The sequence below is a fragment of the Trachypithecus francoisi genome, unplaced genomic scaffold (genome assembly GCF_009764315.1).
Source record: "Trachypithecus francoisi isolate TF-2019V2 unplaced genomic scaffold, Tfra_2.0 Lachesis_group16, whole genome shotgun sequence".
Lineage (NCBI taxonomy): Eukaryota > Metazoa > Chordata > Mammalia > Primates > Cercopithecidae > Trachypithecus > Trachypithecus francoisi.
In genome coordinates, this window is record NW_022681461.1 from 47,786,460 (window position 1) to 47,812,502 (window position 26,043).

Below are 26,043 nucleotides of genomic sequence, written 5' to 3' on the forward strand. Positions count from 1 at the left end.
TATTTAAGGTTATATGAGTTCATGAGGGTAGGACACTGCTGATGGAATTCATGCCCTTATAAGAAGAGGAAGAGGGAGGGAGGCAGGGGGAGGCAGGGGAGAGAGAGAGAGAGAGAGAAAGAGAGAGACAGAGAGAGAGAGAAAGAGAGAGCATCTTTCTCTCTCCACACAACCACAGAGGAAGGTTTATATGAGGACACAGTGAGAAGGCGAAGGCAGCCACATGCAAGCCAGGAATTGAGCCTTCACCAAAAACCAACCATGTTGGCACCCTTATCTTGGGCTTCTAGTTCTAGAATCACAAGAAAGTAAGTTGCTGTTGTTTAAGCTACCCGGTCTCTGGTATTTTGTTATGACAGCCCAAGCTGACTTAATAGACTCCCTCATTGCTGTTAGGATGGAAGCCTTTGTTTCGTCCAAAGGGGCTTGCAGGTTCAGGGTTTTGCCAGTGTCTTCAGCTTCATCTCAAGTGCTCACTCCCTCCCTCTCTGATTTTCATTGGTGCTGGTCTCTTGGAGGAGCCATGCTTTCCCTATTTACCCCTGGGCCTTTGCACATCCTCCTCACAGTATCCTCAGTGCCTGACATACAAAAGACATTCAGTGACTATTTTTAAATGAACAAGTGGCAGAAATTAGAAGGTAGTCAGGTTCTGACTTGTGATGGCAGAGGAGGAGATACTGTGGAAGGGAAACAAGCATATAAAAAAGGCAACACATCTGACTGTCATGTTATGTCTGATCGTGACTGTTTTAAATGACATGAGCGTTGAGTAGGCCAACTCACTTTCACTCTTTTCTCAGACTTCATCATATTCTCAACAACAATCATACCAGCACATTAATATTACCCTTTAAAACATAACCTGTTAAGGTAGTGCTGTTGGGAGATTGTGACTGGAGTTGTTGTTAGTTACTCTTTTTCCTGGAACTGACTTTTGCCCTCAAGGTTTGCCACTGCAAGAGGCATATTTGGTGGGAAAGAGAAAAAGACAAATACAGTGATGGTTCAGGGGAATGATATCAAAGAGAATTAATTAGAAATTGGAAGTTAAAGGAAGAATAAGCAGATCAAATTAGTATAGAGGTTGGTATACTGTTCTACTGCCTCCTTGTCTGTTAATATATTCTGGAGCATGTATCAGGCCTGCACTAGGCACTGGGAAAGAGGGATGAACAAGATCAGAATCACTGCCTTGCAGGAACTCAAAAAATTTGTGAGGCATTCATATAAACAACGATACTTTAAAATACTATCTAACAATACTGTCTAACAGGGGCCATGGGAGCACAAAGGGGTTTGGAAGTCTTCATGGGGAAGAGTATGATTGGCCTAGTGATAATATGATTCAATAGGCCTATAGGCAAAGGAAGGAGATTATGGATTTATTATTGAAAGACAGTAAAGCGTAATTGATTTTAATCAATTCTTGTTCATTTCCAAGAAAATGTTTACCAACAGCTTTTAACAATATAAACAGATATAAGAAGCAAATTGTTAAAAATTTAAAAGTTCTTGCACACTGAAGTTGCATATTGATTATAGCCATCCTAAATAGATCCTTTCCTGGGAACAAGTTTCATTGGGTTTGGAATCAGGGGACCTGGGTTTCAGTCCTCTCTCTGTAACACCTGGCTGTCTGAACATAGCACACCTGGTCACTTCACTCCCCATGTCCTCAGCAGTTCTTACTGCTGCTGCCTTCCCCACTCTTCAGCACAAGTATGTACCCGTGGGATGATATCTTCCCATCAAATCGTAAGTTTACTTCTGCAGTGATTCTTTTTTGATGGGTGGTCAGACCTCCTCTTTCCTACAACCCTCACCCCATATCAAAAGTGTAATTCTTCGTTTTGCCAAAACAAAACAAAACTAGACTGCATAGGCTAGTGAATGTGTTTATTTCCCTCTCACATTCCCTTAACCTCTGCTTGCCAGCTCAGTGGACCAGTGTACTAAAGAATTCTTGTAACCTGAGTTGATTTGATAAGAACACTTAATATAGGTCCCTTCTAGAAAGTGCACTCTCAGTAGAGAATTGCATTTTGAAATGTAAATCTCAAGTTCATCACTCCATAACAGGTGCCCACAGGCACATTATTTTGCTTTTCAAGATCATCTGGAATGACGCCATTTAGACTAATTGCCCTCAGCCTTTTAATTTACCTGGATTTTTGGAAAGTATCTGTGCTTCCTTCCTCAGCCACATGTTTGTCTGAGGCAGAAGCATTTTGGAAGTTTACAGTTACCATATCCATGAGTTTTCATATGATGTCACCTTGTTCTTAGGTAACAGGACATATATTGGTGCTCATAGATTGACACTAATCTCTTGCATTGGTGAAGTCCTTTACAATTACAATAATTGAGTACTTAATTATATTGTACAATCTTCACATAACTTCATGTATAACTGCCCTATGAGGTAGCTTTTAGTTATCCACATATTAGAAAAGTTAAGAGATAAGACAGTTTGCCCACAGTTATCAACCTAGTAAGTAGCACACAATGTCCATCAACAGTTGAATGAATAAACAAAATATGGATTATCTATACAATGAAATATTATTCAGCCATGAAAGGAATGAAGCAGTGATATATGTCACAACAGGAGGAACCTTCAAAACATTATGCTATGTGAAACAAGCCAGAGACAAAACACCACATAATTATATTATTTCGTTTATATAAAACGTCCATAGTAGGTAAATCCGTAGAGACAGAAGTATATGTGTGGTTACCAAGGGTGGGGTGGAGTTGGGAAAAGGAGCCTGGGCAGTGAACGCTGTAAAAAAATTCTTTTTGATATGATGAAAGCGGTCTAATATTAGAGTATGGTGATGATTACATAACTCTGTAAATACACTAAAAATCACTGGGTTGTATACTTTAAGTGGATGAACCTTTTATGGGATATAAATTATATCTTTACAAAGTAATGCATTGCCGGGCGCGGTGGCTCAAGCCTGTAATCCCAGCACTTTGGGAGGCTGAGACGGGCGGATCACGAGGTCAGGAGATCGAGACCATCCTGGCTAACATGGTGAAACCCCGTCTCTACTAAAAAATACAAAAAAAAAAAAAAAAAAAAAAAAACTAGCTGGGCGAGGTGACGGGCGCCTGTAGTCCCAGCTACTCGGGAGGCGGAGGCAGGAGAATGGCGTAAACCCGGGAGGCGGAGCTTGCAGTGAGCTGAGATCCGGCCACTGCACTCCAGCCCAGGAGACAGAGCGAGACTCCGTCTCAAAAAAAAAAAAAAAAAGCAAAGTAATGCATTATATCTTCTTTCCCCTACATTCCAGAGCTAAAGGACAAGTGACTTCAAAAGTGCTGCCTTCGGGCTCCCTTCCTGGTACATATTCTACTTCACTTTCGCCACATCATGAGAAGGGGTACCCAGTCTCTTAAGTCTTTTCTTTCTAAATATTCCTCTGTGTCTTCCTCTCAGATCTCACTTGACCAACTAAAAGGACAGCCTCCTAGAATCCTGATATTTGCTACCTACCACTCACTGGCAGATGTTGACATTAGCACATTGCTAAGCCTAAGCAGAGTTAAAAGGAGACTATGTTTCCTGTGTCCTTTCTTTATTTTGTTTTTTGACGTATTTTCGTCAGAGCTCTGCAAACAGTCAACTTATTCAAGAGCAAGTCTTCCACATGGCTTGAAAAGCACTAGGCAGAAACTTGAAAGAAAAGGAAGCCATTAGTGCCGGGTTGGAATCCTGCAATAGTACTTAGCACCTGTCTTCAGTTTAGTGTAGGAGTATAAGCACGCAAAATCTATAGAAAATCCAGAAATGTCTGTTATTTATAAAACGCTCCCTATATATTTGTGTGTGTGCATGTATGAGATTTGTATTTATGTAAGAGTATGACATATAACTACAGTTGACCCTTGAACAATACTGATTTGAACTGTGGGGTCCGCTTATACACGGATTTTTTTTTTCAACCAAACATGGGTGGAATATAGAATATTCATGGGATGTGAGCCCTGCTTGTGCAGAGGACCAACTTTTTGTATATGTGGGTTCTACAGGGCCAGCTGAGGGACTTGAGTATGTAAGATTTTGGTAGGCACAGGGATTCTAGGTTCCAGAACCAATCCCCTGCATACAATGAGGGACAACTCTATTGGCACAGAGTTGACTGAGGCAGTAGGAAATGGAAAGATAAGGCTGGCAGCTCTGTCCACACATGGAAAGCATAATGGGAAGGAAGAGCTTAAGTTAGCAGGTAGGTGGTGTGGGGTTCAGTGACATCACTCTGCATATATGTTTCATCTGTTGCAGCAGCCTTTCCTGTTACATACTTATACCCTGTAGGGGCAGAGGACAAGTACAGTTCTGATACCTGAGACTGTGCGAAGAAAACAAGCCAGGAATTTGTGTGGTAGGGGAGCCTCCACAATTTTTTGTCTGATTCAGCATAAGCCTGTATTGTTTATCAGCAGGGAGTCAGCTGCAGTGCAGGCAGCAGACCTCACGGCTTGGGGTGGAAGCAAAGTGGAGCATCTGTCAGTGCATAGCCTTCTTAGGCAGTGATGAGCTGCTTAGCATTCAGGACATTCAGCCCAAGATTATAAATGAAATGTGTTTATGTATGTATGTATGGATGGATATGTATGTCTGCCCTGTCACTAGGAGGCTTTTTACATTTTTTTGATTTAGATCATAGAATTTCTATAGATATTAATTTTCAAATTTCATATGTCAGACAGGAATCCTTCTTTCTAAGTTTTGTGTGGTTATATTTTTGATCCTAATTTCTCAGTAAACAGGACTTTTCTGTCTGAGGTCTCTTCTTGCATGCCCCCGGTAGTCCATCCACTTTCATGACTACCTCTGCAGTCTCTTTATATCTCTTTCTTATTGTTAGCTAAGGTAAAGCTTATGATTTATTATTGCATCTATGAGCATGGTGCCAGTAGCTTCCTTTGGCTTAGGAAGGAAGAACATTTATCTAAGGATAGAGCTTCACTGCCACATTTGGTGACATAAAATGCTATATGGAGAACTGACTATACTGAGGTGTGAAATACATGTAGGAAGTCTCTCAGATATATTCACATATCCATCAGCTTGCAGTTTGTCCCTGATGTTGGCTTTCTGCAAAGCTGAAATGCCTACCTTGAATGGATGGGGAAAAAACTGTCCAAGTCTTAGAGCCCTGCAGCCATCAATTACTGTACTTTTCATGAGCATTTCCTGTGGTTCCAAATGATATTTCTATAGGCAGAAAGTGAGATGGAAGAGGGCAATATTGTACACAAAAACATGAGGATGTGAACAGAGCAGCATTGTTCACCATAGCAAAGACTTGGAACCAACCCAAATGCCCATCAATGATAGATTGGATAAAGAAAATGTGGCACATATATACCATGGAATACTATGCAGCCATAAAAAAGGATGAGTTCATGTCCTTTGCAGGGACATGGATGAAGCTGGAAACCATCAATCTCACCAAACTCACACAGGAACAGAAAACAAAACACCACATGTTCTCACTCATAAGTGGGAGTTGAACTTTGAGAACACACGGACACAGAGAGGGGAACGTCACACACCAGGGTCTGTCGAGGGATTGGGGGTTAGGAGAGGGATAGCATTAGGAGAAATACCTAATGTAGATGATGGGTTGATGGGTGCAGCAAACCACCATGGCACGTATATGCCTATGTAACAAACCTACACGTTCTGCACATGTATCCCAGAACTTAAAGTATAGTTTAAAACAATTTTAAAAAACAAATGAACAAATAAAATTTATCTGAGAAAAACAATATGAGGATGTAGTTCCTATTATCTGATTCCTAGTGTCTTTTGGATCATGCTTATTTTGTCTCTTAGCCCATTGTATTAACCTACATCACATATACACAGTTTGCACTGCCGGAAGCTATCAGACTCTGTTATTCTAATGATTCTGAAATGATTGTTTCAGCCGCACCCTACTGCTACCTCCTTGCCCATCCTCTGGGCTTGCTTATACTCATTAGGGAAACTTCTTTGAATGTTGTGACCTTGTTCTTTCCTGATTCTCCCTTTACTTTCTGTTTTTTGGTTTTGGTCAGTTTCTTTGGTTCTTTCCCTGCCTCGTCTTTAATTGTTGGTGATGCTCAGGGTTCCTTCCTTGACTCATAGCTGTACTCTGGATGCATGTTCTCCCTGAGCAGTTGCCTCTGAGCTCTGGCAACACTGAAATATATGCACTCTCCTGTGCATATGCTACGTTTGTTGCTTGTTTGCTTTTTGTCATGTAGAAACTTCTGTGTAATAAAGCTTCTTCCTGATCCCATGTCTGTTCATCTGGCTTACTAATTCCTTTCAGAATCAGCCCAGCCTACAGGAAGCTTTCCCCAGCCTACTCTTCTCTCTCAGCTATGTTCTAATTGTCCATGAAGGAACTCTGTACGTTTGTTAATGTATGTACACCATTGTATTGAAATGATTTGTTTATATATACAGTCATCCAAACAAAACTGCAGGTTCCCAGACAGCATGTGCCTGTTTTATTTGCATTTAAAACCTTCAGTGCTTGCAAAGTCCCAGGTATATAGTAGGCATTCAATTTGGGTGCTGCTATATTCATTCCATTTGGTGGATTTAATCTTAAGATGTTTTTGTGTCTTTTTTTCTAAAGAATGGAACTTGCACCAAAATAACCCTAATCTGAAAAAAAAAATGTGTCATAGCATTTTCTTTTTAAGCACCTTGCATAGTACTTTCTCTTTTCCTCCCTTTCCTAATATATGGTCTGCCTGTGTTATACTATAAATAGTACTGCAGCAGGTAGAAATTGTAGCAGTTAGGGTTCTCCAGAGAAACAGAACGGTGATACATGGATATACATACATACATACGTATACATGCGTATATATATACATGTATACATATGTGTGTGTATATATATATGTGTGTGTGTATATATATATATAGAGAGAGAGAGAATTTTATTTCAAGGAATTTCCTCATGCGGTTATGTTTGACAAGTCAGAAATTTGCAGGTCAAGTCAGCAGGCTCGGAAACTCTTGGTCAGAAGCTGACACTTCAGTCTTGAGGCAGAATTCCTTCTTCCTCAGAGTCAACTCAGCTTTGTCCTTAGGACTTTTCCGTTGATTGGACAAGGCTCACCCACATTATGAAGGATAATCTTCTTTACTTGAAGTCAACAGATTGTAGATGTTAACCATTTCCACAAAACAGCTTCACAGCTATTGCTTTAGTTTGGTTGAACAACTGGATACTGTAGACTTGTGAAGTTGATGCATGTCATTCACCATCACAGAAATAAGCATGAAATTTATAGTTGTAATGTATCTTAGAACTCTTCTGATTACCCAGGTCCACCCTGTTCTGGCCCCATTTTGTGGATGAGGAAACAGGCCCAGGGTAGTTTGTAGTTTCAATTCACAAAATTGGTTAGTAGAAAGGGGCTAGCCAGAAACTTTCTCTTAACAAATGAGAAATCCTGATTGACTTGCTTTGGCCTTATCAACTGATTCATCAAGCATTAGGTTCTAGACCACTTAGTAACCAGCTCAGAAATCCGAAAATAATTATTAGCACTTTTTTTTTCTCTTTGTGAGTTGCTTTTTTTTTTTTTCTCAAGGGGATTTATGACTAGCTTTAAATAGAATTCAAAAAACTACTACATGGCGTAAATCAGACCTCAAGTCTTAGAGTCTGTTATTAGCAGACACTGTCTTTTTATATTTTGTGTAACTTCAATGGGTTATTCCAGTGGACTATGAAAATGTATAAAATTTTTTCCTTTTGCCAGGGATGGGAAACTATGGAAATATCATCCCTGCTTGCTGAACTGCCCTCTTAAATTGCTCCTTGTCCGATGATGAACTAAATTATTTGGGGGAGTTGAAAAGTAGAGAAATGCCAGTTATTTTTTATTTGGCACATTGTATATACTCAAAAAATTTTCTGTAATACAAAAACAGGAAACCTTGCGAATGAAACTATGGGTAGTTATAAACCATCTTTCCAGGAAGGAGCTGAAAGCTCTGCATGATCCCTTTATCATAAATTTTTCCAACTCCTTTTGAAGGATGTAAGTAATTTGCCCCATAGTCTATGGGAATTTTTCATCTTGGGGAAATGGGGCTGAAAAAGTTATTACTTTTAACCGCAGTGAACCACACCAGAAACAATTACAGCATCATACAAATCAATTTCTGCATTTTCCATAAAGTGTTTGGCAAGGAACAAAATAGGCTGGAAGCTGGGAAAAAGGCCAAGTACTTAACTCACTCAAACTCATTTTAAAGTTTTTAGCTCTAGATACTCAAAGAAAATCAGTCTTCATCCTGTTGAATTCGTGGGAACATCACTGTTTTTTATATTATATAAAAGGAAACTTTCCAATTTTCTTAAATATACAATTTTTTGATAGTGAGAAATAAAATTATCTCAATTTAGATAGACAAAATGCCTTTACTCATTTTCTAAGAAAATGTTAAATTTCTGGATAGAAAAATAAATATGTATTTTTTGAAATCCTTTTTCAAAACATCATGGCATTTAAGCATTCCAACTTAATGACAGCTGAGAAAGACTAGTGTGAGACATACATTGCGTAAAGTGAATCCACCCTGTCTATTATACATGGGGATACCACCATCTGGAAAAACAAGATCTATGTGTATTTAGCCAGATACCAAAAGAATACTGCTGAAATTTCACTCTTCTTTTTCCCTCTAAATATTTGATATATCGTCAAGTATTGTATTGTATTTTTAAATGTTTTAGTACTTTACTAAATAACAAAGAATAACAAAGAGCTTTCACACAGAATCAGAGGATGGTCTTTTATTTATTATCAGAGGTGATGCCTTTCTATAAATATTGAGAATACAGTAATGTCCTACAGGGCTAGTTATTATGTCTTTCTAAAGAGCTTGTGCATTAAGTAATGTTGTTCTTTAATAATACACTTAAATTACATTTAGATTTTTTTGCTAAATGTGTGAAATAGTTTAAAATTCCATCTTTCGTTTAAGACTGCTTATTGAGGAATAATAATCCCTTATTTAAATTATGCTCTTTGATAGTTGACAAAGTGCTTTTACACATATTTTCTCATCTGATTCTAAAAACAGATTCAGTGTTAGATGATGTTGGTTTTCATTGCTCAGGTGAAGAAATTGAGGCAGCAAGAGGTTAGGCGTTTTCTTTTTCACGCAACTATTAGGTGACATTTCCAAGACTGGAATTCATGTCTCTTGACTCTAAATCCAGTTTTTAAAAACCCTTGCCTAAAGTGGCTCTCATTTACTGAATTGTCATTGGTATTTCTTTGTACATATAAATAAATAATTTTATGGATTGCCCCATAATGCAGATTAGGCAGGATACTTTATGAATTCTGATTTCTACTCTTCAAACCTATGCATACTTAATTTATAGAATGTTAATTAAAGTAATTATGTTTTAATATGAGTAAACAAATGGTGCTATACTTAAAATTATGGTGATTTTTCAAAAAAGTATTTTGGAAAAGTATTATATTTATTTTCCATCAAATGTATGTGAGTATATACACAAAAACACACTTGCCAACATTAGTGTTTGTTTATATATACAAATATGTGCATATGTATATAAACTAAAATACATGTATTTAGATAGCACCAGGATTAATGAAAAGAATTAGGTCGTTAATACTAATTGCAGTTGTAATGAAAGTCACATAGTGGATGAATGCAGAATAGTTACAATGAAGACAGAATTTTCTTTAGCCTTGGCTGTAAGTAAAATGTCATACATCATGGTTTGTTGAATTTTCTTACTCTTTCCCTGTTGCTGAAAGAGTAAAAGATGTACTTTGGACTGGAGATTAAACTCTTAAGAGATACAAACTGATGCTGACTCATAGTTAAGGGTCCTTATTTAATTTACATGCAATTTTTAGTTTTAGAATAATTCATTGAGATAAATATTTTCTGCTCTGCTCTTCAAGCACTATGTTAATTACTGAAGACTCAGACATTTTCAAATAAAAGAACCTGTGATATATGATCTCTTCCATTAGCAGCTTACAGTTCAGATGAGCAAATACACTCAGCAGTTTTACTCATGGAGTAGTTCATTCCAGGTAATCCAACAGATGATGTCTCATTAAGAATGCAGAGGAAGTCCGATAACTTCCAGTTCGGTTGGGAAGTCACAGATGATGGAGAAGGTGTCATCTGGGTGGGCGTTTTTGGCAACTGGTAGAATTTGAAGATTAGAAAAGGGAAATACTTTCAGGTACAAAGCAGAGGGAACAAACAGCACATTTGGTGGATGGTAAGGAAAACTGGCTTTGCATGATGAATAGTGGCTGAACAAAATCAGGGAAATTCAGAGGTAAATAAACTGGCAATGTGGGAGGTATGAATAAATTTGGTCTTAAGTCTATTGAATTTCACTGATGATGCGATTTTCAAGGAGACCTTTATAAATGGCAGTTTGTAGGCACAGTAGTTGGCTCTTAAGCATTTAGTAAATGAAACACAATGCTGGGAAGAATCAGAGCCACCCCTAGAGGATGGAATGTCTTCTGCATAGAGGTGACAGCTAACTGGGGGAGGATGAGTCATTGGAAAGCAGGACAGCATCCTTTGGGCTGAAAACAGTAGTCATTTATTTAAGCTGTCTCTGGCTGGTGGTTGTCTTTGACATTTTTCTTATTTGATACATGGAAAAAATGTAGCACAAGACGTCCAATACTGCAGGCTTAAAATTAAGACTTTTAATTTAAAGCGTGAGTTGATTGTATTATTTATTTTCTTTTTTGAAACTTGAGCTGTTTGAAATACCATCCCAGAATGAGGTGGGCAGTCTTATTTGCCTTGGTTTATGCTGCCTCTAGGTCATCTTTACATAGTATTCGCAATCTTTACTGAATACCTCTTGTGAGGAAGACCATAAAGAATAAGAGGAAAATGAGATTTTTAGTTTGTTTGGAATACAGAGTGTATGGGAAGTGTAATAGATTAGAAGTACAAAGTCTCAATGTTGTACTGAATGGGCACCATTAAAGGTTTTGAACCATCAATGTTTTTAGGTTTTTAGATGGTACAGGGGAGTTGTTTTTAGGTTTTTTTGGATGATATAGGGGGACATATTGGTTCACTTGTACTGTTCTGTTTGATTCTCATATCTTTTGCTTTTAAATAGGTGAACAGTTTCTCAAATGGCAGGTATGTTAAAGTGTACTAAGTGGCATCAGATAATATTCAGTACTGTAAAGTCTCAATTTTAGATATCACCTCGCTGGAAAAATAATAGCATCACATAAGCAGTACCAGGTAAGGAGAAACAGAATTCATTATCAGTGAGCCTGTATTCCTCACCTTGATCCTTATGCATAAAATAAAAGGAAGTTTTAATAACATTATTTAAAGAAAAGGAAGAAAAAATGTTTGCCATACTCCTAAGGAATGAGTCAGTTGTTACATAGTCCAGTATGTTTAATTCAGGGCCTTGATATGTTTAGCTCCTTTGTGACTTGGAAAAATAGCGCAGAGAACAATATAGATGTTATTTTTAATATTACTTTTTCCCCCAGGAATCTAATTACATAAGAAATTTTTTATATCAACCAACCAGTCAGGCCAGTATCAGTGTCTAACTGCTAACATCATTCGCTATATTCGGTGAACTGTCTCTCTCAGCAGCTCAAATGTCAGCTTTTATAGAGAAGAGAAAAGCTGTCTCTTGTTCTCATTCTCATTTAGGCACTCCTCCCTTCTTCTTCCTTTCCCTCTCTTTCTCCCTGTCTCTTTTTTGAACACACACACACACACACACACACACACACACACACCCCCCAATAGTTAAAGCCAATGGATTGATGACTTGACCTCAGTGTGTTGTCAAGACTAGTTCTGAATTATTAATGGCCAGTGGAATCCAAGTATCTCATTTGATAGAGTGATCCAGCTACTGTGGTGCTACGATGTTGATGGATGCAAGAGGGGAAATTAAAATCACTCTATATTTAACAATATAGGATTGAAAGTGCGATATAGGCCCTTGTGCTTTTGATAAGGGAAATAGTTTATTCTCTAGAGTTGGTCAAAATGTGATTAACACAGGGTTACCAGGATTCTCTATTAATGAAGGCGTCTCTCAGCTATATGTTTCCTTGTGTGTCTGTTTTTTAAATGAAATTAAATATCACAGGTCACAGGTCACATGAGGGGTTGATCTATGATTCTCTTTGACAAAAAATAGAATCTTGGAATATAGTGAGACAGTCATGTAGAATGGAGACAACAATTGATTTGAGGTTCTGTAGAAAATATTTCTTTATTGTGTGGGAGTTCAACTAGATTAGAGTTTCCTAACCCAAATTTAATAGTAAACTATGTACTTGAAAAATATGACACAAGAAGGGACTGACATGTGAGCTAAAACTGCTGTCACTGAGCACAGTGAGGAAATCAGTGTGACAGTAAAAATTGGTTTGTTGATATGGATAATATTATATTAATAACTTTTAAGACCCCCTCTATTCATGGCTTTCTGTAACTTAAACCTGAATGTGCTGGTCCACTCACTGGCAGTTGATTTTTTTTTTTTTTTTTTTTGAATCTGAGTCTCACCTGTCACCCAGGCTGGAGTGCAGTGGCACAATCACGGCTCACTGTGGCCTCAACCTCCTGAGCCCAAGCAATTCTTTCACCTCAGCCTCCAGAGTATCTGGGACCACAGGTGCACACTACCATGCTCAAATAATTTATTTTTATTTTTGTAGAGGTAGAGTCTTACTATGTTGCCCAGGCTGGTCTTGGAAATCCTGTGATCCTCCTGCCTCAGGCTCCCAAAATGCTAGGATTACAGGCGTAAGCCACTGTGCCTGGCCTCGTAGGTTCTTAACTGAATTCTAACCTCCCCCCCACCCAATATCTAGTTTGGTAAAAACCCTTATGAATGCAGACCAAGAAGCTGGCTGACAAACAAGATCTCAGTTGGTACAGGCTTCAGGGTAGGTGGTATTGATGTCAGACAAATCCTAAATCTGTGAAGACTGCTGAAATAGGGGATCATCAGTCGGCATCACTCAGGGCACAAGTTAAGTGAGAGGGCTGATATCAAGAATTAAGAATTAAGGCAGTGAGTACACCTCTAGCCTTCTGAGTCTAATGGAACTTCAGACAGAGACAGCCAGCACCACGGACAGCTCTTCAGAGCTGTTGGGTGGATTTAAAAACTCCTAGGGTTTTTCCTGGAAAAACTGCTTCTATTTCTTCCTAGCTAAAGATGTCTACTGTAGACAAGTATCATACTTTATGCAACCCTCACTTTTCTCATCTGCAATGTAGTAATAATATATATTCTGTATAGTTCTCCGGGTATACATATTAAATGATAAATTGAAAGTGAAAGTATGTGTCAGTGATACAAATTTAATAACCTTTCACTTTGAATCATTGCCCTTTATCTACCTAAGATATTATTATGTCAAGGAAAATTGCCAGCTTCTTCTCAGAGTATGAAATAACAGTTAAATAAACTGATGGGAGAAACTGGGATACGGTAAACAGATACACATTTTATTGGTGAGAAATGGAAACTAGGATTTATTGTATACCATTAGGTTCAAACATATGCTCTTATAATTCTTATGCCATTTAATTTTCATAACCACTCTGTGTTCCTATCAAGGAATGGAGGGGTCAGTCCATGTCATGCTCTTCCCCTGTGCCATATTCCTCCTATTTCTACTGATGGGGTGGAATGGGTGGCATCTGGTATGCAGGGCCAGAGTGATGGTAGAATTCCAACTCGTGGCTGTCCCAAGAGTGGTCTCTTCTGAGAGTTTTCCTGATGGCAGGAAGTGGAAGTGAAGGACAGATAGAGTGGGTAAGGAACACAGCTTAGGCCCCCCAACAAGGAGATATCAGCACATTCCTGGCCACGAGGTGGAGCAGGGTATCCAGGGGCCCTTTGGAGGGAGGTGAACCAGGTTGTTGCTGAGTTTACGGCGGGTTGGTCATGGTAGGAATCTTCTCAAAGACCCTCAACCTAGCTGATATTGAAGGAAATTAAAAACCATACTTTGTTATCTGTGTGCAATAACTTCATGTAATACAGTGACAACTTAGGGAAAAGCATCTATCTTTATAATTAGGGTATTTTAAAGGGAATGAAAAAGTCTTGTGCCATTAACATTTAGTATTTCTGTCTTTGATAAAACCAGAGTATATTTTCAAAAAAACTAGCTGGGCGAGGTGGCGGGCGCCTGTAGTCCCAGCTACTGGGGAGGCTGAGGCAGGAGAATGGCGTAAACCCGGGAGGCGGAGCTTGCAGTGAGCTGAGATCCGGCCACTGCACTCCAGTCCGGGCGACAGAGCGAGACTCCGCCTCAAAAAAAAAAAAAAAAAAAAAAAACCAGAGTATATTTTGTGTGATCCCTTTGTGTTTAATTTGAATCATTATTTCAGAACACAATAGTGTATCTAATTTTTATGAACATGAGTTTTACATGTGGTTAATGACTGTTTTCATTTGTTATTTGACAAATATAAAATGTGTGATAATGGAAAATGATCAACTAGCAAAGAAATGCCCTCAACAACTTTCCATATGTTTTGTCTTATGTACATAAGGATGTAGACAGCTTTATGAGACAGACTATACTATACAAGTACTTTTGTCTGAAGATTAGCGGGGCTGAGACTTTTTTCTTTTTATAACAGCTTGATAGATGTTTGTGATTATCTGTTCAATAGCCCATTTAGGACTAGGATGAAGAAGCAGCAATTTTCTACATAGGTAGCATTTTAGATCTATTAGAGGGAAATGATTATTGTATGATGCTGTTGTCCCTTAGAACTTTCAAGAGGAAAATGTTAGGATTAGATAGTTATATAATGATTTATTTGATAGAAGGAGCACTGAGGTTGAAATCAGAAGATACAAATTTGAATGCTTGCTTCTATACCCATTAGATGCATAGCCGTTAGTAAGTTGTTCAGACCCTCGGAGCCACAGTTCGCTGTTATAAAAATGAGACTCTCCACGTAACTCAGGGAATGGTTGTGAGATTACATTAGATGATATTTGCGAAAGTGCTTAAAATTTCTAACACATTTTTAAAAGAAACCGTTTATAATAATTCTCCTTTGTGGTTATTTTCTACAGAAAGTGAGTGAGAAGGTTGGAGGAGCTGAAGGAACCAAGCTAGATGATGACTTCAAAGAGATGGAAAGGGTAAGCCTTCACTACTGCCTAGCATTCCCTTTGACATAAAAATGTCTGTCATAATTAGAGGAGAAGAGAAAACGAGAGAGGGCAACTGTTTTCCACTGGTCTCTGAGAATACATTTTGTTATTTACAACTACTTTTCATGTATATTTTAAAACATAAAATGTAAAATATTCTGTCTTCCCTTAGTGCTGTCCTGAGAGCAAAACCTCAGCGAGGGTGAAAGATCACAATGCACTTTTCCTGATGGGTTTCATCATCATTTTAAAAAAATAAGGACAGCGTTGAGCTGATGTTTGAATTAGGGTGAAATGGGTAGAAAAGAAGCTGTAGAATGACATCCGAAATGTTTTTGGAAGAGTTTAAGTCACTTTCTGGCTTTAAGTACCTTCCTTACTAGATGATTAGCCAGAGGCAGCCAGGTATAGTGGGGAGAATACAGTTTTGGAGCCTGTCCGACCTTGGCTCAAACTTCCCTTTCTACCATGTGTCGCAAAAGTGTCTCAAAAGTCCATCTATTGATCAGAGACTCTTTACTATTTTATTATTATTATTGTTATTATTTTTTGAGATAGAGTCTTGCTCTGTTGCCCAAGCTGGAGTGCAGTGGCGTGATCTTGGCTCACGGCAACCTCCGCCTCCTGGGTTCAAGCGATTCTCCTGCCTCAGCCCCCTGAGCGTCTGGGATTACAGGCACACACCACCACATCTGGCTAATTATTGTATTTTTGGTAGAGATGGGGTCTTACCATGTTGGCCAGGCTGGTCTTGAACTCCTGATCTCAGGTGATCTGCCCACCTCAGCCTCCCAAAGTGCTGAGATTACAGGTGTGAGCCACTGCATCCGGCAGAGCCCCTTTTTAAGTGAATGTAAAGTGAGAATACTAATACTCATTTGGGGGATTTTAGTTAAGGGTTAAAAATAATGTAGCTTATTTAGCTTTCTGCTTAAAAGATAGGTTCTCAGCAAGTGAGGGTAGAAGTGATGAACAAAACATCTCATTTTATTTTTCTTGGGACATGAGCCATGTTTTCTGTTTTACTTTAAGTCTCTTCAGAGCAAGTGATATTTAGGGTTATGATTAAAGTGTGTATTACATTGTGCACAGAAACATTTTAGGTCTTAAGTGGGTGGTGGGTAATGGATCTGAGAGTACCAATCCTGAACCTGAACAGAAGAGGATGTTGCAAACCTGTGGTACCTAGAAACCGCATTTAAGCATTGTTAAGAATATTGCTGGTGTACTTCGTTATAACAAAGCAATTTTTTAATATTCTGATTTTTATTCTACCAGAAGTTTTTTAGGGACTGGATATATTTTTAGTCTATATCAGATCCAACAGGGTACCTCAGTTTTGCTGTTTTTGCTGTTTGTATGAAGAGTCAAACAAAAAATTCCTACGTATACCTCAGTGTAGTATGGGAAATTTAAAAAAATCCTAGGTACTTTCTGCCTGTCTTTTTTAGTTTTTCTCTTGAAGAGTTTATTGATGAATTCAATAAATATTTTCTTTGTGTCTTCCATGAACCAGGAGGTAGGATATAGACAAGGTTCCTGAGTGCATGAAGTTCATAGTCTAGTGGGGAGGGCAAACTTGCGGCAAGTAATGACCAGCGTGGCAAGAAGGAAAACTCATGGGCTACAGAAGCCCAGCACAGAGGAAACTCACCCATACTGCATTGTCAAGGAAAACCTTCCTGACAGTTAAGTGAAGATGGCGAAGAGTTAGCAGAGCCTGGTAAAGGAAACAGCATGCAAGCAGGCAAGAGGGAAGAGCTGAGTTCCCCCGCTCCCCCAAAAAAAGATAAGTTGCCAAGAGGCAGGGTTTTGTGAAATCAGATTGCATAGTATTGACCCAGCTGGCCATTCTGGCTAAGTTCTTGAGATAGGCCTCACTGATGCGTACCCACTGGTGAGGAGATTTTATACTGGAATTCTGAGTCCCAGCCTTCAGAAGTCTGGAAAACCAGACTTACAGCTGAGGCCTGACTGCTACGTGCTCCAGGTAGACCAAAGTCTGCATTGGTTCCTATTTCTCATCTCTGGATGGTTCTAAATACCACCTAATCCTCAACCCAAACTGGTAGCCAGTAATATCCATAGTTCTGGAAATAGTATTTTACCCATCAATCTTGTAAAGCATCTGAGACTCCAGGAACTGACACACATTTCCAAAATGTCTTGTCTTTGACTTTTCTACTGCCCATAAAATTGGAGTTCCTCACGTTTCATTTGAGCAGCCCATGGGTTAATCAGCCTCTGTCTTCACCCAGTCTTGCTTGATCCCTCCTTATCCTTTGATGCTCCTCCTTCCCCGCACCCCTGGAGAGCATTTATAGTATGCCACGTGGCCAATGTCATGTAATTAATGAAAGATTAGGCAGGTATTTAGGAATTTGGAACTAAGTACCAGGAATGAGAATTTAACACTTCCTTTTAGCATCTGCTAGTACTAAAGGGAATAAGCTAGGCAGCTCACTGTCTAAACTGAGACAAACTAACTTTCTGTTTCTTAAATGAGACTAAAAAGAATAGGAAATTTGGAAAACTGAGTAGAATCTATCACTGAGCAACTAATTAGACATTTGGAGATTTATTTTGATGAGAAATGTATGCCAGTTTTGCAAACTAATTGAAATAAAAGAGACTCCTGCAAGGATTTTACTTTAGGCAAATACCAACAGACCTTCCTCTGAGTCTGAAAGTAAGGTATAAGGATTATTTCTCCTAATTTATAGAAATGTTTCTGAAGCTTTTATTTCAAAACACAGATATTCTGGCAACAAAGTAAACTTCTGATTGACTGAAGAACATACTTACGGCTCTTTACTTGGGTTTATACCTGAGTAAATTGAGAGATTTAGGTTTTAGTGCAGTGTGGAAATTGTTTTGCTCTGTTTAATTCTGTATATCTTTTGTTTCATCTGTGTCTCTATTGCAAATTTTGTACTCTCGACCCATGCTAAATGTACATGGATAGTGTAAGATTTCTGTGGTAATTGAAAAGCACTTGCTTTGGATTTAGACTCTCAAATCTTTTCTCTGCTGTTAATGTATTATTCACACAAATGTTTTAGCTCAGTGTTGCCAAGCAGACAGAAGAATTGCCTTTCCATAGTTGGTTTTCTGCTCATCAGGCATTTGGGGTAGAGAGACCTTTGCTCATCTGTATTCTCGGAGGTGCAATTAGATAACAAAATGAAATAAATTAGAGGTTTGCTTTAAGCAGCACTACTGGGAGAGAGAAGTGGGTTTTCCTAGGGGTGTTTCTCTAATCAGCTGCTCTCTAGCTGAGATGCAGTAAAATCAGCATGTGTATCCCTTAGCTCTGCAACCCTCCTCTCCCTGAGCTGATTGGATGGAATCCTGCGGCTGTCCTGTCTCTGTAGGATCCCTGCCCATCATTATTTCTCTCTTCTTAAGTGCCTTGCATGGAATTCTTTCTGTTTTCATTTTAAATGCTGTCTGTTGCTTACAAGCTTTGTTAAAACACAGGCTAAATGTCTTACTGTGGTGCAACATTGGAGGATTTCTTCTTTGAAAAGCTATAGGTTTTTTTGTCAAGAGGAAGTTCTAAAATTTGAAGAACTCTGATACCTTCTCAAATTTTCTCAGTTGCTGTAATGATCGTGTAGTTTTTTGTTGTGTTTACAATTACATTCATTAATTTATTTGGAACGTGCCTCCATGTTAAGGCACTATCCCTGTCTTCAAGGGGCTTCCAGTTTTGATTTTTAAAAAATAGGTATGTAAATCAGTACCTTACAGAACATAGTGCTTGGTGTCCTGGGGAGGATTCCATGGAATCTTCAGGCTGGGTATATCAGGCTTTCTAGAAGAGAGAAGGTGTCTGAGCTAAATCCTGAACATGTCTCTTGTCCCTGATTATATGGTTCATTCAGAATTCTAACCTGAGGAATATAGTATCTCTTTTTTTTTTTTTTTTTTTTTTTTTAATAGAACAGGAAAATCATTTATTTCAGACCACTACAGAAGAAAACCCACAGCAAGAGAAGCATTTATAGGGCAATTAAACATTAGGGAAGTTACTAGCTTTAGAATACATTGATACACTTTGATTATGGAAATATTTCATTTTAAAACTAGAGTGTTTTTTTTTTTTTTTTTTTTTTTTTACATGTGCATGACGTTTATATCATGTATAACTCCCCAATGCAATCCCTCCCTCCTCCCCCCTCCCCATGATAGGCCCCAGTGTGTGATGTTCCCCTTCCCGAGTCCAAGTGATCTCATTGTTCAGTCCCACCTATGAGTGAGAACATGCGGTGTTTGGTTTTCTCTTCTTGTGATAGTTTGCTAAGAATGATGGTTCCAGCTGCATCCATGTCCCTCCAAAGGACGCAAACTCATCCTTTTTGATGGCTGCATAGTATTCCATGGTGTATATGTGCCACATTTTCTTAATCCAGTCTGTCACAGATGGACATTTGGGTTGATTCCAAGTCTTTGCTATTGTGAATAGTGCCGCAATAAACATACGTGTGCATGTGTCTTTGTAGTAGAGTAATTTATAATCCTTTGGGTATATACCCAGTAGTGGGATGGCTGGGTCATATGGTACATCTAGTTCTAGATCCTTGAGGAATCGCCATACTGTTTTCCATAATGGTTGAACTAGTTTACAATCCCACCAACAGTGTAAAAGTGTTCCTATTTCTCCACATCCTCTCCAACACCTGTTGTTTCCTGACTTCTTAATGATTGCCATTCTAACTGGTGTGAGATGGTATCTCATTGTGGTTTTGATTTGCATTTCTCTGATGGCGAGTGATGATGAGCATTTTTTCATGTGTCTGTTGGCTGTATGGATGTCTTCTTTTGAGAAATGTCTGTTCATATCCTTTCCCCACTTTTTGATGGGTTGTTTGTTTTTTTCTTGTATATTTGTTTGAGTTCTTTGTAGATTCTGGATATTAGCCCTTTGTCAGATGAGTAGGTTGCAAAAATTTCTCCATTCTGTAGGTTGCCTGTTCACTCTGATGGTAGTTTCTTTAGCTGTGCAAAAGCTCTTTAGTTTAATTAGATCCCATGTGTCAATTTTGCTTTTGCTGCCGTTGCTTTTGGTGTTTTAGACATGAAGTCCTTGCCCATGCCTATGTCCTGAATGGTACTACCTAGATTTTCTTCTAGGGTTTTTATGGTATTAGGTCTAACATTTAAGTCTCTAATCCATCTTGAATTAATTTTCGTATAAGGGGTAAGGAAAGGATCCAGTTTCAGCTTTCTACTTATGGCTAGCCAATTTTCCCAGCACCATTTATTAAATAGGGAATCCTTTCCCCATTTCTTGTTTCTCTCAGGTTTGTCAAAGATCAGATGGCTGTAGATGTGTGGTATTATTTCTGAGGACTCTGTTCTGTTCCATTGGTCTATATCTCTGTTGTGGTACCAGTACCATGCTGTTTTGGTTACTGTAGCCTTGTAGTATAGTTTGAAGTCAGGTAGCGTGACGCCTCCAGCTTTGTCCTTTTGACTTAGGATTGTCTTGGCAATGCGGGCTCTTTTTTGGTTCCATATGAACTTTAAAGCCGTTTTTTCCAATTCTGTGAAGAAAGTCATTGGTAGCTTGATGGGGATGGCATTGAATCTATAAATAACCTTGGGCAGTATGGCCATTTTCACGATATTGATTCTTCCTATCCATGAGCATGGTATGTTCTTCCATTTGTTTGTGTCCTCTTTGATTTCACTGAGCAGTGGTTTGTAGTTCTCCTTGAAGAGGTCCTTGACATCCCTTGTAAGCTGGATTCCTAGGTATTTTATTCTCTTTGAAGCAATTGTGAATGGAAGTTCATTCCTGATTTGGCTCTCTGCTTGTCTGTTACTGGTGTATAAGAATGCTTGTGATTTTTGCACATTAATTTTGTATCCTGAGACTTTGCTGAAGTTGCTTATCAGCTTAAGGAGATTTTGGGCTGAGACAATGGGGTTTTCTAAATATACAATCATGTCATCTGCAAACAGGGACAATTTGACTTCTTCTTTTCCTAACTGGATACCCTTGATTTCTTTCTCTTGCCTGATTGCCCTAGCCAGAACTTCCAACACTATGTTGAATAGGAGTGGTGAGAGAGGGCATCCCTGTCTTGTGCCAGTTTTCAAAGGGAATTTTTCCAGTTTTTGCCCATTCAGTATGATATTGGCTGTGGGTTTGTCATAAATAGCTCTTATTATTTTGAGGTACGTTCCATCAATACCGAATTTATTGAGCGTTTTTAGCATAAAGGGCTGTTGAATTTTGTCAAAAGCCTTTTCTGCATCTATTGAGATAATCATGTGGTTCTTGTCTTTGGTTCTGTTTATATGCTGGATTACGTTTATTGATTTGCGAATGTTGAACCAGCCTTGCATCCCAGGGATGAAGCCCACTTGATCATGGTGGATAAGCTTTTTGATGTGCTGCTGAATCCGGTTTGCCAGTATTTTATTGAGAATTTTTGCATCGATGTTCATCAGGGATATTGGTCTAAAATTCTCTTTTTTTGTTGTGTCTCTGCCAGGCTTTGGTATCAGGATGATGTTGGCCTCATAAAAAGAGTTAGGGAGGATTCCCTCTTTTTCTATTGATTGAATAGTTTCAGAAGGAATGGTACCAGCTCCTCCTTGTACCTCTGGTAGAATTCAGCTGTGAATCCATCTGGTCCTGGACTTTTTTGGTGGGTAGGCTATTAATTGTTGCCTCAATTTCAGAGCCTGCTATTGGTCTATTCAGGGATTCAACTTCTTCCTGGTTTAGTCTTGGGAGAGTGTAAGTGTCCAGGAAATTATCCATTTCTTCTAGATTTTCTAGTTGATTTGCGTAGAGGCATTTATAGTATTCTCTGATGGTTGTTTGTATTTCTGTGGGGTCGGTGGTGATATCCCCTTTATCATTTTTTATTGCGTCTATTTGATTCCTCTCTCTTTTCTTCTTTATTAGTCTTGCTAGCGGTCTGTCAATTTTGTTGATCTTTTCAAAAAACCAACTCCTGGATTCATTGATTTTTTGGAGGGTTTTTTGTGTCTCTATCTCCTTCAGTTCTGCTCTGATCTTAGTTATTTCTTGCCTTCTGCTAGCTTTTGAATGTGTTTGCTCTTGCCTCTCTAGTTCTTTTAATTGTGATGTTAGAGTGTCAATTTTAGATCTCTCCTGCTTTCTCTTGTGGGCATTTAGTGCTATAAATTTCCCTCTACACACTGCTTTAAATGTGTCCCAGAGATTCTGGTATGTTGTATCTTTGTTCTCATTGGTTTCAAAGAACATCTTTATTTCTGCTTTCATTTCGTTATGTACCCAGTAGTCATTCAGGAGCAGGTTGTTCAGTTTCCATGTAGTTGAGCGGTTTTGATTGAGTTTCTTAGTCCTGAGTTCTAGTTTGATTGCACTGTGGTCTGAGAGACAGTTTGTTATAATTTCTGTTCTTGTACATTTGCTGAGGAGTGCTTTACTTCCAATTATGTGGTCAATTTTGGAATAAGTGCGATGTGGTGCTGAGAAGAATGTATATTCTGTTGATTTGGGGTGGAGAGTTCTATAGATGTCTATTAGGTCCGCTTGGTGCAGAGATGAGTTCAATTCCTGGATATCCTTGTTAACTTTCTGTCTCGTTGATCTGTCTAATGTTGACAGTGGAGTGTTGAAGTCTCCCATTATTATTGTATGGGAGTCTAAGTCTCTTTGTAGGTCTCTAAGGACTTGCTTTATGAATCTGGGTGCTCCTGTATTGGGTGCATATATATTTAGGAGAGTTAGCTCTTCCTGTTGAATTGATCCCTTTACCATTATGTAATGGCCTTCTTTGTCTCTTTTGATCTTTGATGGTTTAAAGTCTGTTTTATCAGAGACTAGGATTGCAACCCCTGCTTTTTTTTGTTCTCCATTTGCTTGGTAGATCTTCCTCCATCCCTTTATTTTGAGCCTATGTATGTCTCTGCATGTGAGATGGGTCTCCTGAATACAGCAGACTGATGGGTCTTGACTCTTTATCCAGTTTGCCAGTCTGTGTCTTTTAATTGGAGCATTTAGTCCATTGACATTTAAGGTTAATATTGTTATGTGTGAACTTGATCCTGTCATTATGATATTAACTGGTTATTTTGCTCGTTAGTTGATGCAGTTTCTTCCTAGCCTCGATGGTCTTTACATTTTGGCATGTTTTTGCAATGGCTGGTACCGGTTGTTCCTTTCCATGTTTAGGGCTTCCTTCAGGGTCTCTTGTAAGGCAGGCCTGGTGGTGACAAAATCTCTAAGCATTTGCTTATCTGTAAAGGATTTTATTTCTCCTTCACTATGAAGCTTAGTTTGGCTGGATATGAAATTCTGGGTTGAAAATTCTTTTCTTTAAGAACGTTGAATATTGGCCCCCACTCTCTTCTGGCTTGTAGAGTTTCTGCCGAGAGGTCTGCTGTTATTCTGATGGGCTTCCCTTTGTGGGTAACCCGACCTTTCTCTCTGGCTGCCCTTAAGATTTTTTCCTTCATTTCAACTTTGGTGAATCTGGCAATTATGTGTCTTGGAGTTGCTCTTCTGGAGGAGTATCTTTGTGGCGTTCTCTGTATTTCCTGAATTTGAATGTTGGCCTGCCCTACTAGGTTGGGGAAGTTCTCCTGGATGATATCCTGAAGAGTGTTTTCCAACTTGGTTCCATTTTCCCCCTCACTTTCAGGCACCCCAATCAGACGTAGATTTGGTCTTTTTACATAATCCCATACTTCTTGCAGGCTTTGTTCATTTCTTTTTCTTCTTTTTTCTTTTGGTTTTCTCTTCTCGCTTCATTTCATTCATTTGATCCTCAATCGCTGATACTCTTTCTTCCAGTTGATCGAGTCGGTTACTGAAGCTTGTGCATTTGTCACGTATTTCTCGTGTCATGGTTTTCATCTCTGTCATTTCGTTTATGATCTTCTCTGCATTAATTAGTCTAGCTGTCAATTCTTCCACTTTTTTTTCAAGATTTTTAGTTTCTTTGCGCTGGGTACGTAATTCCTCCTTTAGCTCTGAGAGGTTTGATGGACTGAAGCCTTCTTCTCTCATCTCGTCAAAGTCATTCTCTGACCAGCTTTGATCCGTTGCTGGCGATGGGCTGCGCTCCTTTGCAGGGGGAGATGCGCTCTTATTTTTTGAATTTCCAGCTTTTCTGCCCTGCTTCTTCCCCATCTTTGTGGTTTTATCTGTCTCTGGTCTTTGATGATGGTGACGTACTGATGGGGTTTTGGTATAGGTGTCCTTCCTGTTTGATAGTTTTCCTTCTGACAGTCAGAAGGACTGTCTGTTGGTCTGTTGGAGATTGCTTGAGGTCCACTCCAGACCCTGTTTGCCTGGGTATCAGCAGCAGAGGTTGCCGAAGATAGAATATTGCTGAACAGCGAGTGTACCTGTCTGATTCTTTCTTTGGAAGTTTCCTCTCAGGGGTGACTCCACCCTGTGAGGTGTGGGGTGTCAGACTGCCCCTAGTGGGGGATGTCTCCCAGCTAGGCTACTCAGGGGTCAGGGACCCACCTGAGCAGGCAGTCTGTCCGTTCTCAGATCTCAACCTCCGCGTTAGGAGATCCACGGCTCTCCCCAAAGCTGTCAGACAGAGTCGTTCGCGTCTGCACGGCCCCGCTCTTTCCCCTAATGGACTGCAGCTGTGCGCTGTCCGCAGAGGTAGAGTCTACAGAGACAGGCAGGCTTCCTTGAGCTGCTGTGAGCTCCACCCAGTTCGAGCTTCCCAGCGGCTTTGTTTACCTACTTAAGCCTCAGCAATGGCGGGCGCCCCTCCCCCAGCCTCGCTGCTGCCTTGCGGATAGATCGCCGCAGATGGCTGTGTTAGCAGTGAGGGAGGCTCCGTGGGCGTGGGACCCTCCCGGCCAGGTATGGGATATATTCTCCTGGTGTGCCTGTTTCCTTAAAGCGCAGTATTGGGGTGGGAGTTACCCGATTTTCCAGGTGTTGTGTGTCTCAGTTCCCCTGGCTAGGAAAAGGGATTTCCTTCCCCCTTGCGCTTCCAGGTGAGGCGATGCCTCGCCCTGCTTCAGCTCACGCTGGTCAGGCTGCAGCAGCTGACCAGCACCGATTGTCCGGCACTCCCTAGAGAGATGACCCCAGTACCTCAGTTGAAAATGCAGAAATCACCGGTCTTCTGTGTCGCTCGCGCTGGGAGTTGAAGACTGGAGCTGTTCCTATTCGGCCATCTTGCTCCCTTTTTTCGGAATATAGTATCTCTTTTGCAGCCTGAAAATTATCCTGAGAAATCCCTTCTGTTGAACCCAGAAGATGTGCTAGGGATAGAAACATGGCTGTAGGTGCTTCAACAAAAATGGGATTCTTTTTAAGGAGCAGCCTTGAGTTTTAGGAAGAGCAAGTTGTTGAGAAAGAATGCCATTTCGTATGAGAGTAAGAGAGGATTATTGGCAGAGTCAATGTGGAGAAAGCCCAATAGGAAAATGTCCATGGTCATTATCTTCATACACTCAGTCACTGGGTGGAGAGGGGTTCAATTTTTCTATCCAGCCCAAGTGGTAGAGCTGGAATTAAGGAGTAGGAACCATGGGGAGATAGATTCTGGCTCAAAACTTTTGACTATCAAAGCTGGGTTTTTGGTGTGTGTTTTTTGTTTTGTTGTTTTGTTTGTGTGTGTGTGTGTGTTTTTTTTGCCTCGGGAATGACTGAATTCCCTATTGCTGCCCATGTTTGACTCCCTAGTTCCCACTGCCCATGTTGGAACACAGGCCGACCCACTAGTTCCCTGCCATCATATGAGCCACACCAGTCATCTCTTGTGACTTTCGTGTTTAATGATTTGTTACTAATAATGTCACTTTTTAATGATGTCACTCTTACTTG

The 26,043-nt window shown here is 39.6% G+C and overlaps 1 protein-coding gene across 6 annotated transcripts in view; it reads left to right on the forward strand.

Moving 5' to 3' along the window:
• The window catches only part of SH3GL2 (SH3 domain containing GRB2 like 2, endophilin A1), a 243,657-nt gene that overhangs the window by 166,842 nt on the left and 50,772 nt on the right, over nucleotides 1-26,043 (forward strand). For 5 of the 6 annotated variants that reach the window (XM_033237416.1, XM_033237419.1, XM_033237420.1 and 2 more), the window contains exon 2: nucleotides 15,153-15,221. In XM_033237416.1, the coding sequence (XP_033093307.1) occupies nucleotides 15,153-15,221 (69 nt within the window). Of the gene's footprint in view, nucleotides 1-11,190; nucleotides 11,312-15,152; nucleotides 15,222-26,043 lie in introns of those variants that run through there. The other variant, XM_033237417.1, reaches the window with a different exon arrangement.